This window comes from Aythya marila, assembly GCF_965140915.1.
Source record: "Aythya marila genome assembly, chromosome: 2".
In the NCBI taxonomy this organism is placed as follows: Eukaryota; Metazoa; Chordata; class Aves; order Anseriformes; family Anatidae; genus Aythya; species Aythya marila.
This window is the reverse complement of record NC_139043.1, coordinates 155,993,389-156,018,018: the sequence shown is the minus strand read 5'-3', so window position 1 is coordinate 156,018,018 and position 24,630 is coordinate 155,993,389. Positions and strand designations below refer to the sequence as shown.

Here is a 24,630-nt window from a genome sequence, read left to right as displayed (position 1 = left end):
CTTCCCCAGAGCCCGCGCTCCTGAGCTGTTATCAGCAAAAATGAGATTCTGGAGTTTGCTTGCCCTTGGGAGGCAGTTTTTTTTTATTATTATTCTTTTTTTTTTTTCTTTTTCTCCAAGAGTTAAAATAGAAAATAGCTCCTCCTTTTCCCTTGGTATTTGCCCTTCTGCCTTGGACACCGCTGAGAGAGCAGCCACGTCTTCGCTTCGAGTGCGAGGCTAAGAAAACTCGGCTGTTTTGGGCATTTCCAGCAACAGGCTCTCCGTTCCCAATCTCATTCCTTACACTTCTTCCAGTCTGAACTTATTTCTCCAATACAGCCTGATACACAACACTGCAAGGCAGTTTTCACCTCTGTCTTCTACAATGGTGCTACCGGGACCATGAACATGTCCTACAATCCTCTCCGTGGTCGATTCTTTTCCCCTTTTTTATTTTTATTTTATTTTTTTGCCTTTTCATTGCTTAAGTCTGGCCAGCGAGCTGCTGCTGCTGCTAAAATTATCTCCCCTGCCTGCTGCTTGGCCCGTGTCGCACCTCCTCCTGAAGCTCTGCATCAGCTCCTGGTCTCCTTCCACGGCGAATTCGGATGCTTCATCTTCCTCCAAGGAGCCCCCACAGCTCCCACCAGCCACCTGAGCAACTCGTTTTGGGGAAACGGGTACCTGGACAGCCACAAGAAAGCTGAGGTGGAGATTTCTCAGCAGCTGGAGCATGGATTTGAGTCTTCTGCCTAATTCAGAGGCTTTCAGCTTGTGATGGGCCAGCCCAAGATGTCCTGAAACAGGAGAAGGAGAAGGAGAAATAAGCAGAAGGAGAAGGAGAAGAAGGAGAAGGAGAAGGAGAAATAAGCAGAAGGAGAAGGAGGAGAAGGAGAAGGAGAAGGAGAAGGAGAAGGAGAAATGAGGAGAAGGAGAAGGAGAAGGAGGAGGATGAGAAGGAGAAGGAGGAGGAGGAGGAGGAGGAGGAGGAGGAGAAATAAGGAGAAGGAGAAATAAGGAGAAGGAGAAGGAGAAGGAGAAGGAGAAGGAGAAGGAGAAGGAGAAGGAGAAGGAGAAGGAGAAGGAGAAGGAGAAGGAGAAGGAGAAGGAGAAGGAGAAGGAGAAGGAGAAGGAGAAGGAGAAGGAGAAGGAGAAGGAGAAGGAGAAGGAGAAGGAGAAGGAGAAGGAGAAGGGAGTTGCTCTGCAGTCAGATCACATCCTGTAAATCCATGCCATGCCTGAACAAGTGCTGCTGCTGGCACGGGAGGGAACTCGACACACTTGGTGATGTTTCAGCAAAACGATGCAGGATGCAACCACCGGTGTTGGAACAACAAACACAGGACACCATGGAGCCAACAAGACAGTAGAAACAGAGGGCTGAGAACAAGCTGAGGAGAACACCTTAATTTGAGCCCCTGGCAGGTTTGGCACAAATCGACCTTCCCAGGAACACACTGACCTTAAACCTTCCCATCCGCCTGAATAATTTATTCTCTGGGAAGTTGGAAAGTTTTGCCACAGATGTAACCTGAGTCTCCTTTGCCATAAATGAAGTAAATCCCTACTACTAGTGAACATCAAGCACATCTGATCAGCTATTTATTTCTAATATTATTGCCCTTCTTTTTTCTTTTTCTTTTTTTCTTTTTCTTTTTTTCTTTTTCTTTTTCTTTTTCTTTTTCTTTTTCTTTTTCTTTTTCTTTTTCTTTTTCTTTTTCTTTTTCTTTTTCTTTTTCTTTTTCTTTTTCTTTTTCTTTTTCTTTTTCTTTTTCTTTTTCTTTTTCTTTTTCCTTTTCTTTTTCTTTTTCTTTTTCCTTTTCTTTTTCTTTTTCTTCTTCTTCTTCTTCTTCTTCTTCTTCTTTTTTTCTTTTTCTTTTTTTTTCTTTTTCTTCTTCTTCTTCTTCTTCTTCTTCTTCTTCTTCTTCTTCTTCTTCTTCTTTTTCTTTTTTTTTTCTTTTTCTTTTTCTTTTTCTTTTTCTTTTTCTTTTTCTTTTTCTTTTTCTTTTTCTTTTTCTTTTTCTTTTTCTTTTTCTTTTTTTTTTCTTTTTCTTCTTCTTCTTCTTCTTCTTCTTCTTCTTCTTCTTCTTCTTCTTCTTCTTCTTCTTCTTCTTCTTCTTCTTCTTCTTCTTTTTCCCTTTTCCTTCCCCTTCCCCTTCCCCTTCCCCTTCCCCTTCCCCTTCCTCTTCCCCTTCCCCTTCCCCTTCCCCTTCCCCTTCCTCTTCCCCTTCCCCTTTCCTCTTTTCTTTTCAATAACACTACACAAAAAGCTTTCATTTTTTCTTCATCAACCATTACTTTCTAAACCTTTGCCACTTTGATTTCCCGCATCCTTCTGGATGCCCACCAATTTTCCTACATGTTCATTAACTTATCTCCCTCGGGGCTTGGTGCAGTGCCCCAGCCGAGACCCACAGGTGTCCCCACGGACTAATTACTCTGCCATCCTATGAAGGATGCTCCTGCTAATGAATTCTGAGCACCGCTGGGTGTTTTAGACAAAGCTGGAAGATCTGGGGATCCTAGGAGAACCCCATCCCTTTGGAAAGCGTCTTGTGGGAGCAGAAACGCCGCTGCCTCCCACTCACCCTTGTCATCAGGTCCCTGCAATCTGCTGGTGCAGGGCTCCACGAGGTTTAGGGCTTCAGCTTGTCTCAGCAAGTTCACGGCAAGCCACCGAGAGACTCCAGACGAAAAACAAGCTGCTGAGGCCACGGTTTTGAACGTGCGAGCAGCTTCGTCGGGGCCTATGGCACGCCCGTCGCTGGAGCCGCAGTTCTGGTGATGTTTAAGGCCATTAGAGGGATGAGCACCACATTTATTCTGGGCTGAACGAGGCAATTTAATATCCCTTAAACGTGCCACCCTCCCTCGGGCGTTTTCTCACACGCAGACACCCTGCTAGTGCAGCGCCAAAACCCTGCACTCGCATTTTACCTTTTTATTTTATTTTATTTTATTTTATTTTATTTTATTTTATTTTATTTTATTTTATTTTATTTTATTTTATTTTATTTTATTTTATTTTTATTTTTTTTAATTAAATTAGACAAAACAAGTCTCATACAAGTCACAAACAAGTGTCATACAAGCATGGTGCTAGGAACAAAGGACGAGCGCCACAAATTCCTGCAGGTTTCAGACGTGCTGCTCGGAACAGGCAGCGAGCGGCGAGGTGGCTGAATGCATAATCCTTCCTCGCAATGCTCTGAAAAGAAAAAAAAAAAACAAAAAAAAAACAAAAAAGATTTATTTTAAGCAGCACCGCGAGGAGCCTGAGACCCCCCAGCACTGCCTTGCCCCGTAGCTTGCTTTTTCTAGCGATGTATTTTGGTGTTTCGACCAGCAAAACAGGGCAGCTCCCCCCCCCCTCCCTGCTTTTAGCTCACTCTTTCCCAAGGCTGGGTGTTGTGGGAGTGGTGGATGCCTGGCTTCCCTCTGTGAAAAATCCGCTTTTCCCCCTGCGTGTGCCGAATGAATTTTAATTCGGAGCAGCCCGTTCTAGCTCGTGTATGCAAAGCTGCTTCAATCCGTGTGCCAGCACGAGGGAGGGAGCGAGCAGCTGGGAGCGGAGGAGGCTTCTTTTGGCACGAGTGCCAATTTCTACCAGTTCGGAGCAGTTACGAAACTCTGGGTGAGGCTTGCGAATCGATCGAAGCTGATCTGAGGCCGCCACCCCCGATCCCTGTCCCCGTCCCACCTATGCAGGACTGTGCAAACGGAGGCTGGGTGATTTATTTTTTTAATTATATTTATTCTTTTTTTCCAGTTGGAAGGCTTCGAGGGAGGCTAACAGGGGCCAGGCTCCCTGCCTGCTTCGCGTTTTGAAGCCTTTGCTACCATCTGCACCAAGTGGTATATTCCTCCAGGCTGGCTCTTCCCCATATTTTTCCGCCGAATATCTTTAAAAAGCCACTCAGCACGCTGTAAATAATTTACTAAAGCCACCTTTCCAGGCAGGCGGATCATGGGCTTGTCCCGGGGACGTTATTTGATCAGAGCTGGGACAGGCAGAGTTCCCGAACTGCGATGGGAAGGGAGTTGTCCCAGGAGACAGCTTCTGTTTGCAGCCATCCGAGGCTGATGATCGGTTGCTTTTATAAAGTTCCTATCATGGGAGTGTTTAGAAGGAAATAGTGTGCTGCTACAGCGACTTGGCTCAGCTTTTTTATTTTATTATTTATTTTTTTTTCCCCAAATTGTTTCAGAAATAATTTTAGGACGGCTTTTTATCTCCTTTGCAGACTTGAGCTATTGTTCCAGCTTTGTTTAACGTTATTACGGGTTTGATTCCCTTAGGAAAGAAGGAGATTATTCAGAAAACAAGCTCCTTAAGGATAATGTCCGTACAAATAATGTTCTTCTGTGCTTGTGCTCTCAATTTTATGGATATACTTTGTGGATACTTCTGGTTTATGCAGTTAACATGGGGCCATCTGACTTTCAGGATGGGACGTGAGCTCAAGGGGACAGTTCAGCTCATAAAAGGTACTTTTAGAGAGACAGAAAGTGGTACCAGACCTAAGAAAACTGCCTCCTGCTCCTGGGTTTGTTTCTGGCAGGAATTGAGTAATGGGGCAACAGGAACTGCCCTGAAAGCTGCTGAGGAAACGCGTTACAAAACGAGACTCGCAGGGCCACTCACCCTCTTCTCTCATTTAATCCGAAGGTGCAAATTCCCTTGTTCAGCTGCATGTCTCATAATTACCCTGACTGTGCAGCTATTTCACCCGTGCTGTTGCCGAAACCCTACTGCTACATCCAGCACACAACAAAGACTTTAATTGAGGGACCCAACTTGCCCATTCTTGCAGGAGGCTAAAAACAGCTGTGGGTTACCCCACTTAGCACCACTGCTGCAGCTCAGCTTTGGGAATATCTCTCCTGCAAAGCGTTTTCAACAATTAGGACCGACATATGAGAAATAAGGAGCTGATGTGTGAAGTTAAGGGAGATGATTATGAGACGGAGTCCGTCATGAGCAGGTCCTCCTCCTTGTGCCACGTTAGGGTGGGAGACCTGGTCGTGATGGGGCTGGGGCACAGGGAAAAGCAGATCCCAAAACCACAAAATGGTTGACGGGGACCTCTGGAGGCCATCTGGTTCAACCCCCCTTGCTGGAGCAGGGACACCCAGAGCAGCTGGCACCGGGCACCGGTGGAGCAGAGCCCGGCTCTGTCCTCTCAGCATCTCCTCTCAAATATTGATGGATATGGACCAGCCCCTCTTCTCCAACCCGATCAGGCCCGGCTCTTCCAACCTCTCCTCACAGGAGAGAGATTCTTGGTGGCCCTCCGTTGGACTTTCCACTACGTCCAGGTCTCTGGACCTAGGTGGGGCTGGGTGAGCTGGGATCATGGAAGGGTTGGGAGAGGGACAAGAGCTGGTGGGACAAGAGATGGGATGGAGCCAGCTGGGGCAGGTGACAGGGTCAGGTAACTTGATGTAGCAAGGTGAGGGTTGGTCTATTCCCCCGTGTGCCTGGTGACAGGATGAGAGGCAATGGGCTAAAGTTGTGCCAGGGGAGGTTTAGGTTGGATATTAGGAAGAACTTCTTCACAGAAAGGGTTGTGAGGCACTGGGATGGGCTGCCCTGGTTGAGTCACCAACCCTGGAGGTCTTTACAAGACGTTTAGATGTAGAGCTCAGTGATGTGGTTTAGTGGAGGGTTAGGGTTAGGTCAGGGGTTGGACTGGGTGATCTTGGGGGGCTCTTCCAACCTAGAAATTCTGTGATTTTGTGATTCTGTAACAGAGGCCAAGTGACAGAGGCCAAGTGACAGTTGATAGAGGCCAAGTAACAGACACCAAGTAACAGAGGCCAGGTGACAGCTGACTGATGGCAGGTAACAAAGGCCAAGTGACAGAGGCCAGGTGACAACTGACTGAGGCCAGGTGACAGAGGCCAGGGGACTGAGGCCATGTACCAGAAGCCATGTCACACTTGACAGAGGCCAGGGGACAGTTGGCTGAGGCCAGGTGACAGTGGCCAGGTGACAGTTGACTGAGACTGGGTAACAGAGGCCAAGTGACAGTTGATAGAGGCCAGGTAACAAAGGCCAAGTGACAGAGGCCAGGTGACAGTTAATAGAGGCCAAATAACAGAGGCCAAGTGACAGTTGACTGAGGCCAAGAAACAGAGGCCTGTTAACAGTTGATAGAGGCCAAGTGACAGAGGCCAGGTGACAACTGACAGAGGCCAGATGCCAGTGGCCAAGGAAGAATTGATAGAAGCCAAGTACCAGAGGCCAGGTGAGAGACGCCAGGTGGCCAAGGAACAGTTGATAGAGGCCAAGTAACAGATGCCAATTGACAGAAGCCAGGTGACAGTTGACTGAGGCTGGGTAACAGAGGCCAGGTGACACTTGACAGAGGCCAGGTGACATTTAACTGAGGCCAGGGGACAGTTGACAGAGGCCAGGGGACTGAGGCCAGGTGACAGTTAATAGAGGTCAAGTAACAGAGGCCAGGTGACAGTTGACTGAGGCTGGGTCATAGAGGCCAAGTGACAGTTGATAGAGGCCAAGTAACAGAGTCCAGGTGACAGTTGATAGAGGCCAGGTGACAGAGACCAGGTGACAGTTAACTGAGGCCAGGGAACAGTTGCCATGTACCAGAAGCCATGTAAAACCTGACAGAGGCCACGTAACAGTTAACTGAGGCTAGGTAACAGCTGACAGAGGCCAGGGGACTGAGGCCAGGTGACAGTTGATAGAGGCCAAGTGACAGTTGACTGATGGCAGGTAACAAAGGCCAAGTGACAGAGGCCAGGGGACAGTTGCCATGTACCAGAAGCCATGTAACACCTGACAGAGGCCATGTAACAGGTAACTGAGGCCAGGGGACAGTTGACTGAGGCTGGGTAACAGAGGCCAAGTGACAGAGGCCATGTAACAGTTAACTGAGGCCAGGGGACAAGTGACAGAGGCCAAGTGACAGAGGCCAGGGGACAGTTGCCATGTACCAGAAGCCATGTAACACCTGACAGAGGCCATATAACAGTTAACTGAGCCCAGGGGCCAGCTGACAGAGGCCGGGTGACCGAGGCCGGGTGACCGAGGCCACCTACGAGGGGAACCCAAACCCCCGGGGCCTTCCTCAGGCTCCGGCGGCGCGCACCAGGCCGCGGGGCCCGGCCCCCGTTGCTAGGCAACGGCGGGCGCGCGCGCGCGCGCGGTGCGGGCCGCGTCACGTGAGCGCGCGCGCGCGGTCACGTGAGCGGGGCTAAACGGGCGGCGCGCGGCGATGACGTCAGCGGCGGCGGGGGCGAGCGGCGGGGATGGAGGAGAGCGAGAGGCTGCGCAGGGAGATCCGCAGGCTGCAGGGTGCGGGGGGGGAGGGAGGGGAGGGAGAGGAGGAGGAGGAGGAGGGAGGGAGAAGAGGAAGGGGTGAGGAAGAAGAGAAGGGGGTGAGGAGGGAGGGGGGAGGAAGAGGAGGAGAAGGGAGGAGGAGGAAGGAGGAAGAGAAGAGGGAAGGGGGTGAGGAAGGGGGGAGGGAGGAGGTGAGGAGGAGGAGAAGAGGGGAGGGGGAGTGAGGAAGGGGAGAAGGAAGGGGGGAGGAAGAGGAGGAGAAGAAGAGGGGAGGGGGGTGAGAAAGGGGAGAGGGAGAGGAGGAGGGAGGAAGAAGAGGAGGAGGAGAAGAGGGGAGAGGGAGAGGAGGGAGGAGGAAGAGGAGGAAGGGGTGAAGAAGAAGAGGGAGGGGGGACGAAGAGGAGGAGGAAGGGAGAAGAGGGGGGGTGAGGAAGAGGAGGGGAGGGAATGGGGTGAGGAAGGGGGAGGGAGGGAGTGAGGAGGAGAGGGGAGGGGGGTGAGGAAGAGGAGGGAGGGGGGAGGAAGGGGTGAGGAAGAGAAGGAGGAGGAGAAGAGGGGAGGGGGGTGAGGAAGAAGAGGAGGGAGAGGGACTGAGGGAGGGGGTGAGGAGGAGGGGGGGTTGAGGAGGGGGGAGGGAGAGGAGGAGGGAGGAAGAAAAGGAGGAGGAGAAGAGGGGAGGGGGTGAGGAAGAGGAGGGAGGGGGGAGGAAGGGGTGAGGAAGAGGAGGAGGGAGGGAGGGAGGAGGAGGGGGTTGAGGAAGAGGGGAGGAAGAGGAGGAGGGAGGAAGAAGAGGAGAAGAGGGAAGGGGGTGAGGAAGAGGAGGAAGAAGAAGAGGGGGAGGGGGGAAGAGGGGTGAGGGAGGGGGTGAGGAGGAGGAAGGGAGGGACGAAGAAGAGGAGAAGGGAGGAAGAAGAAGAGGAGAAGAAGAAGAGGGGAGGGGGGAGGAAGGGATGGGAAGGGGGTGAGGAAGAGGAGGGGAGGAAGAGGGGGAGAAGAAGAGGGGGTGATAAAGAGGAGGAGTGAGGGAGGAAGAAGAGGGGAGGGGGAGTGAGGATGAAGAGGGGAAGGGGGAGGAAGGAGAGGAGGGGGAGGGGGTGAGGAAGAGGAGGTGGGAAGGGAGGAAGAGGGGTGAGGAAGAGGAGAAGGGAGGAAGAGAGGAGGAGGGGAAGGGAAGAGGAAGAAGAAGGGGAGGGGGCTGGGGAAAAATGAGGGGGAGGAAGAAGAGGAGGGAGGGGGGTCAGGTGGAGGAGGAAGAGGAGAGGAAGAAAAGGGGGTGAGGAGGAAGAGGAAGGCTCTTGAAGAGGAAGGCTCAGTGAGGGGGGGGCTCTGTAGGGTCCCGGGGGGCTTTAGGGGAGCTCCGAGACCCTCCAGAGGGGAGGGCTCAGGCACCCAAGGGTGCTGGGGGTGGGGACGGGCCAACCCCTGGCTTCCCTGGCGCGTTAATCACCTGTCTTAATTACCCCCAGCTGCTCATTAGGGCCCTGTGACTCACCTGGGAGCCTCCTGCGTGCTTCGGGGCCCAAAAAAAAAACCAAAAACGTGCCTGGACGTTAAAAAATGTTTTTTTTTTCTCCCCCCAGGTCTCATCGACAGCCACAGGAGCACCCATGGGGCCGCGCCGAGGCCGAGCTGGAGCAACCCCAGGCAGCAGCAGAACCCCCCCTATAGCAGGAGGGGGGCGTTTTCGGGACGTTACCCCCCCCGGGATTTCCAACAGGGTCGTTCCTGGAGGAAGAAATATTCCCTCGTCAACCCGCCGCCCTCCAGGGCTTTTGGGATCAAGCAGGAGAACCGGGCGGCCCCGATCCCCGCGGGGTCGCCGGAGAGACACGTGGACCTCACTAGGGACGGGAATATCGTGGTGGGGATCCAGGTGACCCAGAGGAGCGGCCTGGTTTTGGGACCCGAAGGATTCGGGGCTGAAAGTTTTGGCCCTAAAGGTTTTGGGGCCGAAGGTTTGGAAGGTTTTGGCTCTAAAGATTTTGGGGCCGAAGGTTTGGAAGGGTTTGGGGCTGAAGGTTTGGAAGGTTTTGGCCCTAAAGGTTTTGGGGCTGAAGGTCTTGAGGGTTTTGGCCCTAAAGAAGATTTTGATGCTGAAGGTTTTGGCCCTAAAGATTTCGATGCTGAAGCTTTTGGGGCTGAAGGTCTTGAAGGTTTTGGCCCTAAAGATTTTGGTCCTAAAGAAGATTTTGATGCTGAAGGTTTTGGGGCTGAAGATTTTGGTGCCGAAGGTTTCAAAGGTTTTGGCACTGAAGGTTTTGCTCCTAAAGATTTTGATGCTGAAGGTTTTGGGGCTGAAGGTTTCGAAGCTTTCAGCCCTAAAGGTTTTGATGCTGAAGCTTTGGGCCCTAAAGATTTGGACCCCGAAGCTTTCGAAGGTTTCGGCCCCGAAGTTTTTGGCCCCCAAACTTTTTCAGCTCCTTCCTCCGGCCTGAAAACGGAAGCGACGGCTCCGGGCGAGGATCAAAGCGGGCTCCAATCCTCCGCCCCTCCTTACCCGCCCCAAAAAGAAGGACGAAAACCTTCTCTCTCCGTCTCCTTCAGCTCCTCTCACCGCGTGGTCAGCTCGTCCTACGCGGCCCTATCGCGGCGACCCCACAGCGTGCGGCTGAGCGCCGAGGGAGCCGAAACCTCCAGGGCGCCTTGCGAGAACGCCGTCGCCCCCAAAACGCAACCGCAGCTCCCTCGGCCCCCGCCGGGCTGCCAGCAGGCTCGCCACTTGGTGTGGTGCAAGCCGGAGGTGGAAAATTCGGGACAAACGGGATTTGAGCGGGGTGGGGACGCTCGCCGGGAGCTTCTTGGGGTCGTGGGGGCGTCCTCCAGAGCCCTCGGGGTGAAAGGGAGATTTTCGGCGCTGCACAAAGCTCCTGGGGTCCAAAGGGCGGCGGCGATGATGCCACCGGCGTCCGGGAAGGGCTCCAAATTTCGGAGGAGCAACTACACCTGGGTGGCGAACCCCGGGAGGTGCTGGAGGGCGGTGAAGAGGTGGGCGAGCCCTCGGGGCCCCGAAGGAGCTCGGAAAATCGTCGGCGGGGTGAAAACGGCGCCGAAAAACGATTCGGGGAGCAAAACGAAGAAATCGCCGCCCAAAGCGGGCGTTTCTCCCAGCAAATACAAGTGGAAAGCGGCCGCCCTGCAGCCCTCTCCTTCCACCTCCAGGTCGGCGTTTTGGTGGCGGTGCGAGGAGGAGGAGGAGGAGGGGAAGCCTTCGCCTTCCTCCTTCCCCCAAACCCTTTCCTTGGGTTTCGGGGGGACGAAACCCTTCGGCGACGCCGTTCCCTCCGGCTACAAAGTGAAGAGCAGGATGAAAATCATCCGGAGGAAAGGGTGAGCGGCCGGGCTGCTTGGGAAAGCCGTCCCTCCGGAGGTTTTCCTTCACGTTTTCGGGTTTTAGGTGCAGCTTTTGATGGTTTTGGGGTCAGGCATCTCCTCGGCGGCGGCTAACGGAGAGCTGGGGGCGTCCCCGCAGGTGAAATGACACCGAGGGTTGTCGGATACCGCAGGGTGCGTCCGGTTTCCCAGGTCCTGGGGCTTCATTCTTGCTTTTTAGGGTTGCCAGGCCTCGAATTGAGGTGTTTTTAGCAGTCTGCATCACCCAGAATTCGGCTTTTTGACCAGAGCTGGGTTTTATCTCATCTCCCATCCCCTTTCTCCCAAGATTTTGTGCTGAGGAGGTTCCTCCCCGACCCACCAAAGTTCAGGGGGATGGGAATTGCTGATTGCCTTTCAGAACCTCGTTGCACCGGGCGAAAAAGTGCTTTATATCCCATTTTTTTTTAAATTTATTTATGCCTGTAACACGTCGTGCAAAGCTCCAGGGAGAAAACCGGGGTGGGAACTGACCTGGAGACACCCGAAAGAAACGCGTCCCGGCCATAAATCTTGGAGAATCGCTCCTTTTAACTCCGGGTGAAGGGATTGAGGGAGTTTCTCCCCGTTTTTTACCCTCCTCTAACTGCTTTTTTTCCCCCCTGGCAGCTCCCCGGCAGATAAGAAGAGCAGCCCCACGCCTCCCGCCCCCCTGAGGAGCCCCTTCCAAGCCAAGAAGCGAAACCTGCGGGGGAAAGCGGCGCTGCCCAAACGCTGCTCGCCCAAGGGGCTGCTGCAGCTCACCAAACACAGGCTCTGCAGGCTGCCGGCCGCCAGGAGCCAGCTTTCCAGCAGGGAAGGTAGGAAAAATCATCTCCTGGCTCACCTCGTGCTGCAGAAACGCTTCCCCGAGAGGCTTTGGGTCCTCCAGGAGGTGAAGTTGTTGCTCTCCGTCCCCCAAGCAGGCACCAGGAAGAGTTTGGGCTGCGGTAAAAGCAAATTTTAAGCCGGTTGTCCCAAAAATGACCGGGCTCTGACACCTCCAGGAGGCAGAAATCCCATCTGCGAGGCTGATTTCTCTCTTTTCGGATGGGGAGAAGCCTGAAAACATCACAAAATATTCCCCCAGCAGCTCCACACCCTTCTGATGCAGCCGTGTCTCGGTGCAGCGCCTCCAGGGGTCATTTTTATATTTAAGAAGTTTTTTTTTTTAAAGGGTTTTTATATTTAAAAGGGTTAAAATCACAATTTCTGGAGGAATAGCGAGTCCCAAACACTGCTCGACGGGTGGTTTGGGGCCGGGGCCCCTCTCAAAGCACGCGTCGGCTTCTCGGGGCCGCAGATCCGAGCACATAAAAAGGTTTCGGGGGGGTTTCTGCCTCTGTTCCCTGGCAGGGTGATCACAGAGAAGTCACCTCACGCCCCTGCGATCCGTTTTCCCCTAAAATATGCCTTGAAACACGTTTTGTGCTCGTTGGCATGGCCGACGAGCATCACTTGAGCACACAGAGCCGCTCAGGCTACGATGTGGCCGCGATCCGCCCCAAAATGAAGCTTTTTGACCTCATTTTTTAGGAAGAAACTTATTTTTTTTCCTGCTCTGAGCTTCACTCACCACGTTTGTGCACGTAATTAATTTATTTCTCGCTCCAGTAGCTCCGTGCTAAGGGGTGGCCGCGTTCTGGTGGATCAGGGAAACGAGGACGGGGGCTTGTGGTTCGGAAAAAGGAAGGCTTTTTTGGGGGAAAAAAGAAAAAAAAGAGGGTTCTTGCGGTTTGCGTGGTTGAGGAGGGATGGCAAGGATGTTTTGGGGAGAATTTGGGGGCTGGTGCCTGGGGGGGAATTTGGGGGCTGCTGCCTGGAGGTGACCTGTGGGGACAATCGGGCGTCCATATAACTGCGCAGATGAGCTGATGGCCCAGCATTTGAGCAGCTGTTTGATTTTAGGGTCGAGTTTTGCCCCGTTTAGGGTTGTCAGCAACCCCCCTGGTGTCTGGAGAGGGGCGAGGGTTGAACCTACATCCAGTGCTGGAATTATTCATGCAGCGCTTGGAGGCAACGCGCGCGGTCGGAGACCCACCACGGGGCTCTGTGCTCCCTCTTCTGACCCCAAAAGGTGGTGGATCCATCTGGGATGGCGTTGTAGGGTCCTGGAGGGCTTTAATTCCTTGTGGGGTGATGGTGTGTGGGGTGAGGAACAGCTTTTGAGCCTCCCACGGGATATCCACTGCTGGTTGTGGGGTTAATTGGGGACTCAGACCTCACAAACCCCACACCGGGGACCTCTCTCCAGCCCGGTGAGAGCATTTTATGTACCAGAAAATTGAGATATTGGTGTTTAGGGGGATGTAAACTGCTCTGGTGATCCCGTGCCGGGTTAAACCTGATCTCTTCTCTGTAGCACCCTGCTTACGCCCGGGTTTATGGCGAGCAGAGTGTGCTCAGCCCTCTGTATGGCACAGGAGGTTGCGGCGCTGAAATCGCAGCCCTGGGAAGGCTCCGAGCCCTCCTCGAAGCTTGTCTGACACTTAGCAAAGCATTTCTCCCTTTTATCTGTCATTAGAAGCGTTTGTCCAGCTGAAACGAAGCTGCACAGAAGCTAAAAATGTACAAAATGGAGCAAAATCAGCTGCCAAAAACCCCGCGTGTTTTGGGGGCGCGTCGAAACCCCGTCCCTCGCTGGAAGGAAATCGTCCCGCGGCGAAAAGCTTCGTGTCTTCGGTCACGTAGGCCTGGAAATGTGTAGAGAGGACAGAAATCCGGCCGTGATCCTTCGCTCAGAGCAGAGGAATATCAAGAAAGAAGCGTAGGGAAAGCAGAAATCCGGAAAACGGGGCTGGGAGTGGCTCGGGGAGAGCAGTTAGCTCGGTCCCCTGCCCCAAAGCGGGTCAAATTATCGAGCTATTCGTGAGAGATGCTGACAGAGCGTGGCACAAAGCTTCATCCAGGAGAGTTTGGAGGGGTGTTGGTGACTTCTGGTACTTTCCAGCTTGGGTCTGTGCTTTTTGGGGTCTTGGTTCCTAGTGGGGAAGCCAAATCCCTGCTGTAACAGCTCTGCCGGGCCCTTCATCCTCACAACCCGCAGCACCTGCTGAAGGTGAACCAAAATAATTCTCATTTCTTTCTTCACCATAAGCATGGAAAAGCTTCAACATTTCTTTCTTGCCTTCTGCAACGCAGAGGAACGAAACCCTCGTAGATCAACCCCGATTTGGGCTGGGACATGGACCGGTGAGTGGGGCTTGAACCTTCCCCACGGAGCTGCGGAAGAGCCCTGTTGCCTTTCTCCCCTCCAGGGAGGAGAAATAAGGTTATTTCTGCTCCTTTTTTCTCTTCACGGGGCTGAACGTGGTCCTGTCAAGGAGCTCTTGAGTTTCTGTGGCTGGTGAATTATCTCTGATCCTCCACGTGCTAAGTTTCGTGTATTTTTACCCAAAAATGTGAGCTTCGTGGTGTTGTTGGGTGCTGGCCAGGGCCGGGGGGTTTTCGGGGCAGCATTTCATGATTTTATCCCCCGATAAAACTCGTGGGCAGCACCCGAGCTGCTTCGTTTGATGCCTTTTAACGAGCAATTACGTATAATGAGCGGTGAGTGTGTTCTGGCTTCACAGGGGTCCTGTAATTTGGGGATCTGTGGCAACAAACTCTGCGGGACGTGCCCAGGGTGTGAGCAGAGGCGTTGCCCCTGCCTTTCCTGAGGAGTAACCCCAATTTCCAGTTCCCTTTTCGGACCTGGGTGGATCCCAGGGCATCCCAGACGGATCTGGGCAGAGCCTTTAATATCAGAGTTCCCTTTTGTTTTCCCTTCCCATTTAACTTCTTCGGTTCTTGTTGAAGCGAGCGGCGTATTTCAACCTCCTCCTGAGCGTCAGCCTTCCGAAATCCGTTCCTCTCCAGAATTGCCAGGTCAGGCTCTCTCATTTCTCCCTGGTAAGGAGCAGACAGCTCGGATCCGAAGCAGGGATCTGGCACGAGAAGGGGAAAATTGCGAGGTTGCTCCTCTCTTTACTCAGATCCTCGTTGCCCCCGTGTGGCACGGAGATAACGCAGCCAATATTTCCCTGCAAAGCGAACAGAACTCGCTGATTTCTGTTTTACTCCTCAAACATATCCAGCTCTCTGTAAATACACTTTTTTTTTTCATGACCTACCCTATTTGGAACTGATTTTGCAGCCTGAGCTTCGCGTTCCCCTGCTGGGTGAAGTTTCCACCCTTTTTGGTTCCCCCAACCCCCTTTTTGGTTCCCCCAACCCCCTTTTTGGTTCCCCCAACCCTCTTTTTGGCGTCCAACCCCCAAAAAATTGAAGCATGCGTGGGGACAGCCCCGCTTCCTGCATCCCCATTTGCCCGGGCAGCCTGCAGCAGGATTTTGCTGAACGGATTTGTGTTTTTTTGGGGGGTTTTCCCCAAAAAAGTAGCAGCTCGAGCTCTTCCTGAGCAGTTTTAAGGGCAAATAGTGGCTTTTAGGTGACATCTCACTAATCTAGGTGTGGTGGCAGAGGGCTGTGCCTGCTGTTTGTGTACTTCAAGCCCTGTGCCAGCAGGGAAATCCCCCTTAATTTTTTACCAACAACCTACCCGAGAGCGATGGGGGTGGTGTAGCTGATATCTCGCAGGACGAGGCTCCTTTTCAGCTATTTTTTGGGTGAAAACTCGCAGTTTTTTTTCCTTTCCTTACCCCTGCCAAAGCCCACGCCTGCCCTCCTTGCGCCTCCCCTGCCCTGGTAGGGTTCACCGAGCTCGGATGCTCGCCGTGACACCTCTCTCGCCTCTCCTCCAGGAGAAATTAAAGCTAATTGCTTCGTTTTAACATTATTTTGGGCAGAAACGTGGCAGCTGTCGGGGTGTGAAGGGGCAGGAGAGCCGTGCCGTGCCCTTTCCCTGCGTGTCCCCAGCGGGAGCGTGCGCACGTGAGCGGAGACAGCCACCAAAAAGCGGGGTGATTTGGGGATTTTGGGGAGCCTCCTGCACCTCCTTCCCTTCGCCACAGCCCTGCAGAGGGCACTCGTGCCCCTCGCATTTTTCCCCGGCCCACCTTTTTCTGGTTATTGATGGCCTAATTTCGTCTTGATGTGAAAGAAAGCAGATATCAAGTAATTTGCAGCAATAACCTGCTAATGCCGGGCCAGTATCAAAACTCCCATGTTCATTTCAAGTGGCAGATAAAACACTAATATATAATTATCCTTGCAAATTGGATTGTTTTAAATAACCAAAAGGCTATGGCCAGGAGAAAACTATCCCATTTCCCTTGAGTTACTATTGCAGTGTAATTGCTGCGTTCAATCAATTTCCCTGGCATTAGAAATTCCATCACAATCAACATTAAGCTTTATTCATTGTGATGGCTAAGAGCCGGGCCATTTCTCCTCTTTTCCTTAACTGGCAAAATTAATCAGGGAAAAGATTTTAAACATTTACCCGTGCGAAAGAGGTCAGCTCTGCCACTATATTGCTCAGCAGATAAGGGGGCTAATAAAAAGAAAATTGAATTACTAATGATCGCCAGGCACCGAGTATATAAAACCTGGCAATCGCCCGGTTCGGGGAGGGGGGGGGGGAGAGGGAAAAAAAAAAGAAAAAAAAAAAAAAGAAAAAAAAGAAGAGGAAAAAAAAAAAAAGAATCAATTTTCTGCGGACAAGGTGCGCTCGTTTTTTATTTCGGCGCATATTATCAGCAATTTAATTTGAGAAGCGCATAAACAGGGAGGGAAACAGGGGGGGAAAATAACGAGCCCGGAGGTGTAAGAGGCTGCGGGGCTGTGTGCTGTACACAATTTATTTGGCACACCAGATAATGGCTTTAATTGAATCCAAAAGTGCAGCGTTCAGCAGCGGCGCGCGCGGGCTGCCCGCCCGGCCCGGGGGGATTGCAGAATATTGCGGAGATGCCGGGGAGAGGCTCCCCGGTGCCTTTTTTTTTTTTAAATTTCCCCCCCCGGTGCCTTTTTTTTTTCTTAATTTCCCCCCAATCTGTGATGTCCCCTCGCGGGCAGGACATCTCAGCCCTGTGCCCGGGGTTTTTGGTGTGGTCGTGGCCGGCTGGAGGCGGGGGGAGGCCGTTCCTCGTGTCCCTCGTGTCCCTTTTCTTCCCCAATTCCCTTTCTTAAATAACTTTAGCACCAGCTCAGCGTGGAAGCAGGCAGCTGGAAAACCTTGTAGGTTTTGATTTTGGGGTGAATTCACCGCGCTGGGTACAGCCAGGAGGGGAGAGGAGCCCCCGAAACACCCTCGGCCATTCATTTCTTCCCCTGGAATGAACGGGGCACGCCTCCGAGCCCGGCTTTTTAGGGTCCTGGCGAGCTGGCAGCCCTTTCTACCCCCCTGGTGGCTTTTTATTCGGTGACTTAAACTTATTTTGCTGCTGAGCCTCCAGAGTTAAACCTCACGACCTCCTCTTTCTTTTCGGGATCCAGCTGCGAGCGCATCCTTCGTGGCAGCCACCCCGTGCGCTGCCAGGGGGCTGGTTCGCACCCTTCCCCCTTCCAAAATCCTTCAAAAATCTCTCTTTCCTGCTTTTCTTTGCCTTTTTTTTTGTGCTCCAGACCGAGGTTGGAGTTAGCAGCCTCCTCCCCGTCCCCTGTTGCCACCACCACCGCCTGCAAACGTGCCCAACGGGATCAAACCCCCCCTCATTCCATCCACCTTCCCCCAAATCCCCCAAATCCTCCCTTTTTTTCCCCGTTTTGCCACAAAACCACGAGCCGTGCGTCACGGGAGCGAGCTGCTTGGCGTTCCTCCTGCCCGGGCGAGCACAAGGGAGTAAACGGGGGCGTAAAACGGCGAGGATCGAGGCATCTCCGGCATCCAAATGCTCAGCTGCTGTTAATTTTATTGGCGCTGGCTGCCTGCGCATCCCTTTGGCAGCCTCCAAAATCTCGGGGGCTGGAGTTTGAGGTCTCCCGTTTCTTATTCACACGAGTAAATATTTCTAACGGGGGAGGTTCCAGCTTGGGCACTGTATTTTTTTTTTCTTTATTTTCTGGCCGTGCCCTCGTTTTCTGGCCGTTTTCCCTTCAGGGAATTGCACCGAGCGCCGCTTCTGCCTGCGGGGTGCCGCGTGAAGCTGCTGCAACTCCTCTCTTACATCGATTAGGACGAGGTAAAAGGAGGTGATTTGCGCCCTCAAAGGAAGCCCTCATCGCACACAACACCCCAGACCCCTCAGCTTTTGCACATCTTTTATTCCCCATCACCAGTCTGGCCTTCGAGCAGACCCTCCCCAATTTATCCGATCCCTCTGAGGGGTTTTGCTGCTGGACCCCGGCGGCGATAACGTCATTACCGGCCCCGCTGCCGTGCCGAGCTTGACCTTGCCCATAAATCAGCTCTCCTTTTTTGCTTTCCCTGCCTCGTCCTTGGGAGGAGAGGGGGGGAAACGTGGCTGCCCGGCCCCTTCGCAGCCCTCGGGGAAAAGTTCACATAGTTGGCTCCCCGCCGGCACCGGTTGCGTCCGTGCTCGTCAGCGGGGGTTTCGGGTTTCTGCCTTCCCTTGGCATTTCCAGGTGACTCCGTCCCCAGCCGCAGGCAGGCAGAGGAGAAGGGGATTCTGTTTTCGGAGCCCTCTTTTAAAAATATCGGGTCGCTCAGAGCGAGGGAAGTCACTGCTGCTACCCGAGGAGGTGTCACCGCGTCGGTGCCCGTTCCCAAAAGCTCCGTGCGAGCGCTCTGGCGTCAGGATTTGGGGCCAGGCAATCCAGGAGCTGCAATCTGGGGAGCATCCGGCTCGAAACGTGGCAGGGATCAGAGCTGAAGGTGCTTGGGGGGGGCTGTCGGGCACGGGTTTGTGCCAGACCTGCGAGCGGACCCCTGCCACGAGTGAAATTTTAGGGCAGGGATGAGGGTTTGGGGAAAAGCAGGCGATGATAGAAACCCAATCCACTCTTCACGTCGAGTTACATTGAATTATTTTCATTTTCCACGTCCCTTCTGTCTCCTTTTTTCCTCGCAATTCAGCCTCGTGCCCGATTTGAGGCCGAAAACCCTCTCTCGTTGCCCGTGCCCCCCTCTTTCAGGGAATCTCCCGTACCCGCGTGCGGCGCCAGCTCCTGAAATCCTCTTTTCTAGCAGGTGGCTCTCGGGGGAGCCGTATATTCCTGCGCTAACAGGAAGAAATATTTGGCTTGGGGGATGTACGGCAGCCTTTCATTGCCCCTGACCCTTGATATTTGCAGGTCCGTGGGGGGCCCTTGCTGTGATTTCAGACCTTGCAGGGACGGCGCGGTGCGCGGCGACGATCGCGCCCTCCGCTTTCGTCTTTATCCAGGGGAAGGAAAAAGGAGAAGAAAAGGGAGCCAAGAGGTCTTAGCGCTGGAACTCGCCCCTATTTCTACAGCGAGGCTTGCAGTTGTCATTTGGAAACAAATTGCAAATCTACAAAGTTGTAAAAAAAGAAAAAAAAAAGGGTGATTATTTTTACGGGGAGGTTTGCAGGTAGATTTTTTTCAGCCTTGCTCCGAAGGAATGCATCTGAGACCCTATAAACCACCTCGAGGTGGTTTTAAAACGGTTTTCAACCCGTCCAGCTCGACCTGCTGCTCAGACTCGTGCTGAATCTCAGTGCTGCTGCCTTTCACCCCCTTGATTGTCTTTCCTTGCGTGCTTAAAATGAATCCAGGACACCAGAACAGCGGGCGTTTAAGGCGCTTGATCGAAATGGGAAGGGATCCGTAACCTGAAGCTTGACAAATCTCTCCTCTTCTGCTTCCTCCCCTGGCTTTTTCCTCGCAGCTGATGTGCAGAGTGACGGGAAGCATCCCCAGCAGGGTCACCCTTGAAGTTGCAGATGCTTCCCTGGCTGCGAGCCGCTGCCCATCAGCGCATCCTGCCGGAGCTCCCCAAATCCCACCCCAGCCAACGCTCGGCTCCCTGCAAAACCTGCCTGGGTTTCTCTGTTCTGCTTTCTGCTTCCCGTTCTTCTCCAAATCCCCGTTTGCAAGTACATTTTTATTATTATTTTTTTTTATTTTGCAAACCTTTTCCAGCTGATTTTCTTTCCCCTGTAACAACGCGGGGGGCTTCGCGCGGCGATTCCCCCCGTTACCGCTGCTGAGCCGGGGTGGAAGCCGTGCGCTCGGGGACCCTCCTGCTCGCTCGGGCTGGGCTTTGTGCGCTCTACAAAGCACGTAGAAACGAGTAACACCCCCCCCAGATATACGGAACAGCTGCAGGAGTGGACCTGACAGCATCTCAGGAGCCCCACAAAGCCGTGCTGCCGCTGCAGTTTTCGCCGTTTCGGGTTTCTGCTTCAGGCTGAGGGATGGGGAAACGCGGCTCCTTCGGTTGTCAGCGGGAGTTTTGCTGTTGCCCACGGGAAGGTTGAGCGTGAGGAAGGTTTCATCCTCTCGCACGCCTCCGTATAATCCAGACGTGTGCAGTTTTTGCTGCTTGCTGGGGGTGGGAGCACGGGCGGTGAACTGGAGGTCCAGCTCTGCCCCCAAAACCGATCCTACACCTTGTTCACCCCCAAAAGCCTGCCCTCGGGAGCTCTCTGGTGGGGAAAAGGGTAGGAGAGCAGACGTGGAGCCTTAGTGTGGGGTGTTAAACCCTCTGTAAAACCCCTTGCTGGGGTATTTTGTGCAATTTTGTGCACGTGGAAACCTCCTGGGACAGCTCGTCCCACGGAGAGCGCCCAGGCAGTAAGCGTGGGCAAGCACGTTTGCCCTTCAGCCTCAAGAAAACCTCCCAGAAATGTGTCTTGGGAGGGTTTTGCAGTAAAACCAAGCCACTAAATGTGTGTTTGCCCCCCCAGTTTGCAGCCTGGGGCAGCTCGTGGAAAAGGAAAAGGGCTCGCAAGGTGCGTGACTCGCGGCTCCTGGCCCCAGGAGAGCAGCAGCCTCGTTTTATGGGTTTGTAAGGGGAAATCTGGCTCGGGAACCGTGCTGGGAATGAAAAAAAACAGCTCGAGGAGCCAGGGCAGTGGCTCGCCGTGGTGGTCCTGCCCTCCTTTGTTGGAGGTGCTGCGCTTCATCTCCTTGAACCCTCAGCTCTGAGCTTTATGGGGTGAAAAGGACGAGTCCCAGAAACCCCAAACAGCTTCAAATGCTTCCCATACACCTTCTTGAAAGAGATCGACTCTCATCTTTTGAAGAAACCTCACCCAAATGTTTTTTTTGTTTTTTTTTTTTTTCTTGGCTGGATGAAGCCCGTGATGGGTGAGCGTAATCAAGCGGCGATGGCTTTTGCGTGGTTATCCGGTGCTTTGTGTGAAAGTGCCTGCTATCACCGGGAAAAATCAAAAAAAAAGGGGATTTGAGAGGGTGAAACGAGTTCATCAGAGGTGCCACTTCCCGTGGTATGTAGGGGGGGGTGTTTTTAAGATTTACTCGACTCTCTCCACGTTAACTGGGGCGTTTTACGGTGCTCCCCTTCGGCGAGCGCCCGCGATCCATCATTTCCCTGCTGGCGTGCTGGAGTGGCTGTTAGGTTTTACTACGCCCAAACACTGTAAAAGGGCATTAGAGCAGTTAAATCTGGAGTCTTGCTTTCATAAGGAAAAAAAGAAAATGCTGAATTAGGCAGCGGAAAAGGCAACCGCAGCGATACTGGAATCTCGCATAAATTATCAGAAGAGTCAGAGGCTGGCAAGTTTATGTATTGTTACAGCTCTGCTAATTAATTATTCCCGAATAATCAATGTTTAAAAGGAAAAGTTTGGTTCTCTCCCGTCTTAATGGACTCTGGTGTTTACTTTCAGCATGGCAGCTGTATTTTTTTCACGATGTGGCCGTGCTTTCATTTTATCTCCCCAGCGTTGGGGCTCAGGGGGTCTCGCTCACGGCGTCGCCTTCGGAGCAAAACGCTCCCGACGTCCAGGGCAAGCCTCCATCACGAGCGTTTGCAGGATGGAGAGGCTTTAAGGAAGCGGAGGAGTTATTTAAGAGGCTATAAAATGTTTGCAAATGGAGACGAAACGGCCCACGCGCCGGGGAGATAGACGCGTGCGACTGGAGGAAGTAAGTTGATAAATTTTTTAAATAAACGGTGAAATTCTGGCCCCGGTGAAGTCGTCTGGGCTTCGACTTTTACCCTTCTGCTCCGTAGCTTGTATATTTTTAACCAGAGGGCTTGCTTTTGGCAAAAAAAACACCTTGTAGGGGCTGGAGTAACGAGGTGGCACGGGTCGGCTGCGGGGTCTGTAGGTCCGTGGGGAAGCGAGTGGGGGAATTTGGTGAAATGCTGCAGGAATTGCAGCCTTCACGTTCTGTTAAGCTGACAAATTCACGACGCTTCTTCAAATTTCAGAGCTAGGGCTCGACCTAAAAGCCAAATTGGGCTCGTGGAGAATCGAGGCATAAATCCTCCAGAAGCGGAACCGCGGGGCTCGTCGGTGACATCGTTTCTTGCCGGTGGGATTGTTTTCTTAATGTCGTGCTTTGGAGAGGGTGAGGAGAAAACATCGAGGCGTGAAGACGTTTGCCAGCTCCTAAAACGTTTTTGCCCTTTTAACGGGCTTGAAATAAAACCTTGGGGCTTTGGCGTGGTGAGTTTTGTGCGGAGGAGACCACCTTGGGGAGGGAGCACGTCCCTGCTCCCTCTGCCCTACCCAAAACTGGGTAGGGGGATACCCGGAGAAGCAAAATGCGGATTAGAAAGGATCATCGGGGTTGTTACAGTTGAGTTTCCAAGCTTGGCAAGCTGTGGGCTTCGTGCTTAGCTTCGAATATTCCTCGTTGTAAGAAGAGACGACCTCCTCCTGAATGGCTGCACGTCGCCATCTGTCTCTTTCTAGAAAGACGGGCTTCGCGTTTGCCAAGGACTCCGGGTCCCGGTTCAGCACAGCACCCCGAAACCGAGCCGAGGAAACCTATAAACACCGACGTCCTGGTGTCCTCCAGGCTCTTAATATAGTGTGCACCTGACCCTGTCTTCCAGGAAGCCCGGCGTTCCTTCGGAGCTCTGCTGAAAAGGGCCTGGGGCTGCGTTGGATGCTGCAAGAGCCCAAAGCGTTTGTTATTATTATTTATAAACAATTAAAATAAACTTGCACTGGGCAGCGTTAAGGGGAAGGTGGCCAGCAGCTGTAGGAACGACCTTAAACCTCTTCGTGGTGCTCTGGTGTACTGGTATACCCATTTTGGGGCACCTCGGTGCAAGGAGGATGGGGAGAGGTGGTTCCTTTGGGGTCATCTCGAGAAGCTGTGGAGTCTCAGCCCTCGGAGGTGTTTTGGGTTTGGGTAAATGAAGCTGCAGCTGCCCCGATTTCATGTGGGTGGTGCTCGTGCTTCAAGCAGAAGGTTGATGGGACCTCCAGAGGTCCCTTCCCGTGCTTTCAAGGAAATATTTTCTGCCACAACGCTAAAATTTTCACGTTAAGCAACCAAGTCCCTCTGCAGCTTACTGGGTTTTGTAGCATTTGGGGTCGGTGATGCCAAACCCAGTTGACAAAACCATCCAGCTTCTGTCTGGCTGCGAGGAAGTTCTCATCGACAAGGTCGGAGCAGCGAGGACATGGAAATAGCCCCAAATATACAGCCTGGGCTCTCACATTCACAGTTTTCCCTTCCCCGTGCCATTTGGGGGACGTCTGGCCTCCGGGACATCTCTGGGACATCTCTGGGACCAGGGCTGCTGCTTGCTGGGCCGTGACATGAGGCAGCTGGGGCTGCTTTGGGGGACGTTGCCTGTTTTCTGTGACCACGTGTGACGTGGAAAGATCCCGATCTCGATACCGAGTTGTCAGTTTGAGCTTTTATTTGGCTGAGCTTTGATTTGGGAACTAATCCAATTTCATTTCCTAGGCGCGCGTAAAAACCAGCCCGGTCCCTCGGGCTCACCGGGCGTCGCTAACTCAAAAACGCCCCCCTTCAAATGTCTCATTCTGCTCCAATTCCTAAAAAAAGGCCCTTTGGGGAGAGTCCGAGGAGGATGCCCGCTCACACCAGGCACTCGGATGGGACCAAAGACACAGGGACAAGCGAGCAGAGCTCAGCATGGACCGCAGGGAGTGACTTTGCTCATCTCCAGGTGCTTTTTTCCCTCTCCATCCCCACCGCATCACCCCAGCATCCTCACGGTGAGGCTGTGGCTGGGTATTTTGCCCAGCCGCCCTCATCCTTGCTGCCTCCTGTGCCATCAGCCAGATCAGTGGCTGTTTCACGGCTCTGCTTGAAGCCCTTTCTGAATGAAAACCCCTCTGATTCCCACCTGAGCGCGACGGCGGCGACAGAAACAAGCGAAGCCCGGTAATAAAAACCTAATGAAGAATACCAGCGTGAAATCAAGACGTTAAACCTCCACTGGTGACAGGCAGTAAATCTGCAGCCTGGCGTGTGGTCCTGCGCTTTTTAATATATATTAAAGCGGGCAGCTCCTTTTATCTCCTCTTGTCTCGTGGGCTCCGAAGCCGAGCCGTGCTGAGAGCGAGGTGAGCGGGGCGATCTCCGTTCCTTTCACTCCGTGCCATCCAGCTTTGCTCTCCCACTTCAAGGCTTTCCAGTCTGGGCATTTTTGGCTTTCAGGGGAGCAGCTCTTTGGCTCCTCCGTGTTTTAAAGGCTTGGGGTGAAAAGGAGCTTTCCTGGTTGCACATGAGCTCATCCGAAAGCTGCTTTTTCCAAAGAGTCGGGCGGCGTCGGATCACATTTTCTACCCAGGATCCCTGCTCTCTTGCTTACGTGCCCTCGTGGCTCGTGCTAAGCAGCAGGCTGTGGTTTGGAAACATTTCTTCTTCAGAAAGAATAAATCTTTCTTCACATTTACTCTCATTTCTTACCTGGCTGTGCGCGGTCCCAGATTTTTGAGGCTTTCTGGGCATTTGTGGTAGGAAAGATGGGCTCAAAGAGTTTTCCTTTCATTTGTGCCGTGCCTTCGTGATTCCCAGACCCTCTTACCTTTAAACCCAAGGGACGTTTTCCTCCTTATTTCATTTCCCTGAACATCTATTGGGTACGGAATCACTTCGTAGCCCCGTGTGCTTAATTTTTTGGGGGGAAAAGCTGGTTTTACGCAAAGTGGGGATGACTTCCACGTCATCCTCAGCAGGCTGGCCACCGCACCGGGCACTTTGTGTGTGCTGACGCTTCCTTTGTC

General features: G+C 52.9%; 1 protein-coding gene across 1 annotated transcript in view; it reads left to right on the top strand.

Annotated features, from left to right (window-relative positions):
• Positions 1–7,241: 7,241 nt before the first annotated feature.
• ZC3H3 (zinc finger CCCH-type containing 3) overlaps positions 7,242–24,630 on the top strand; it is a 121,715-nt gene continuing 104,326 nt past the window's right edge. The window contains exons 1-3 of the mRNA XM_082752270.1: positions 7,242–7,306; positions 8,872–10,618; positions 11,270–11,460. Of these exons, the coding sequence (XP_082608396.1) occupies positions 7,261–7,306; positions 8,872–10,618; positions 11,270–11,460 (1,984 nt within the window). The 5' untranslated portion in view covers positions 7,242–7,260. The remainder of the gene's footprint in view (positions 7,307–8,871; positions 10,619–11,269; positions 11,461–24,630) is intronic.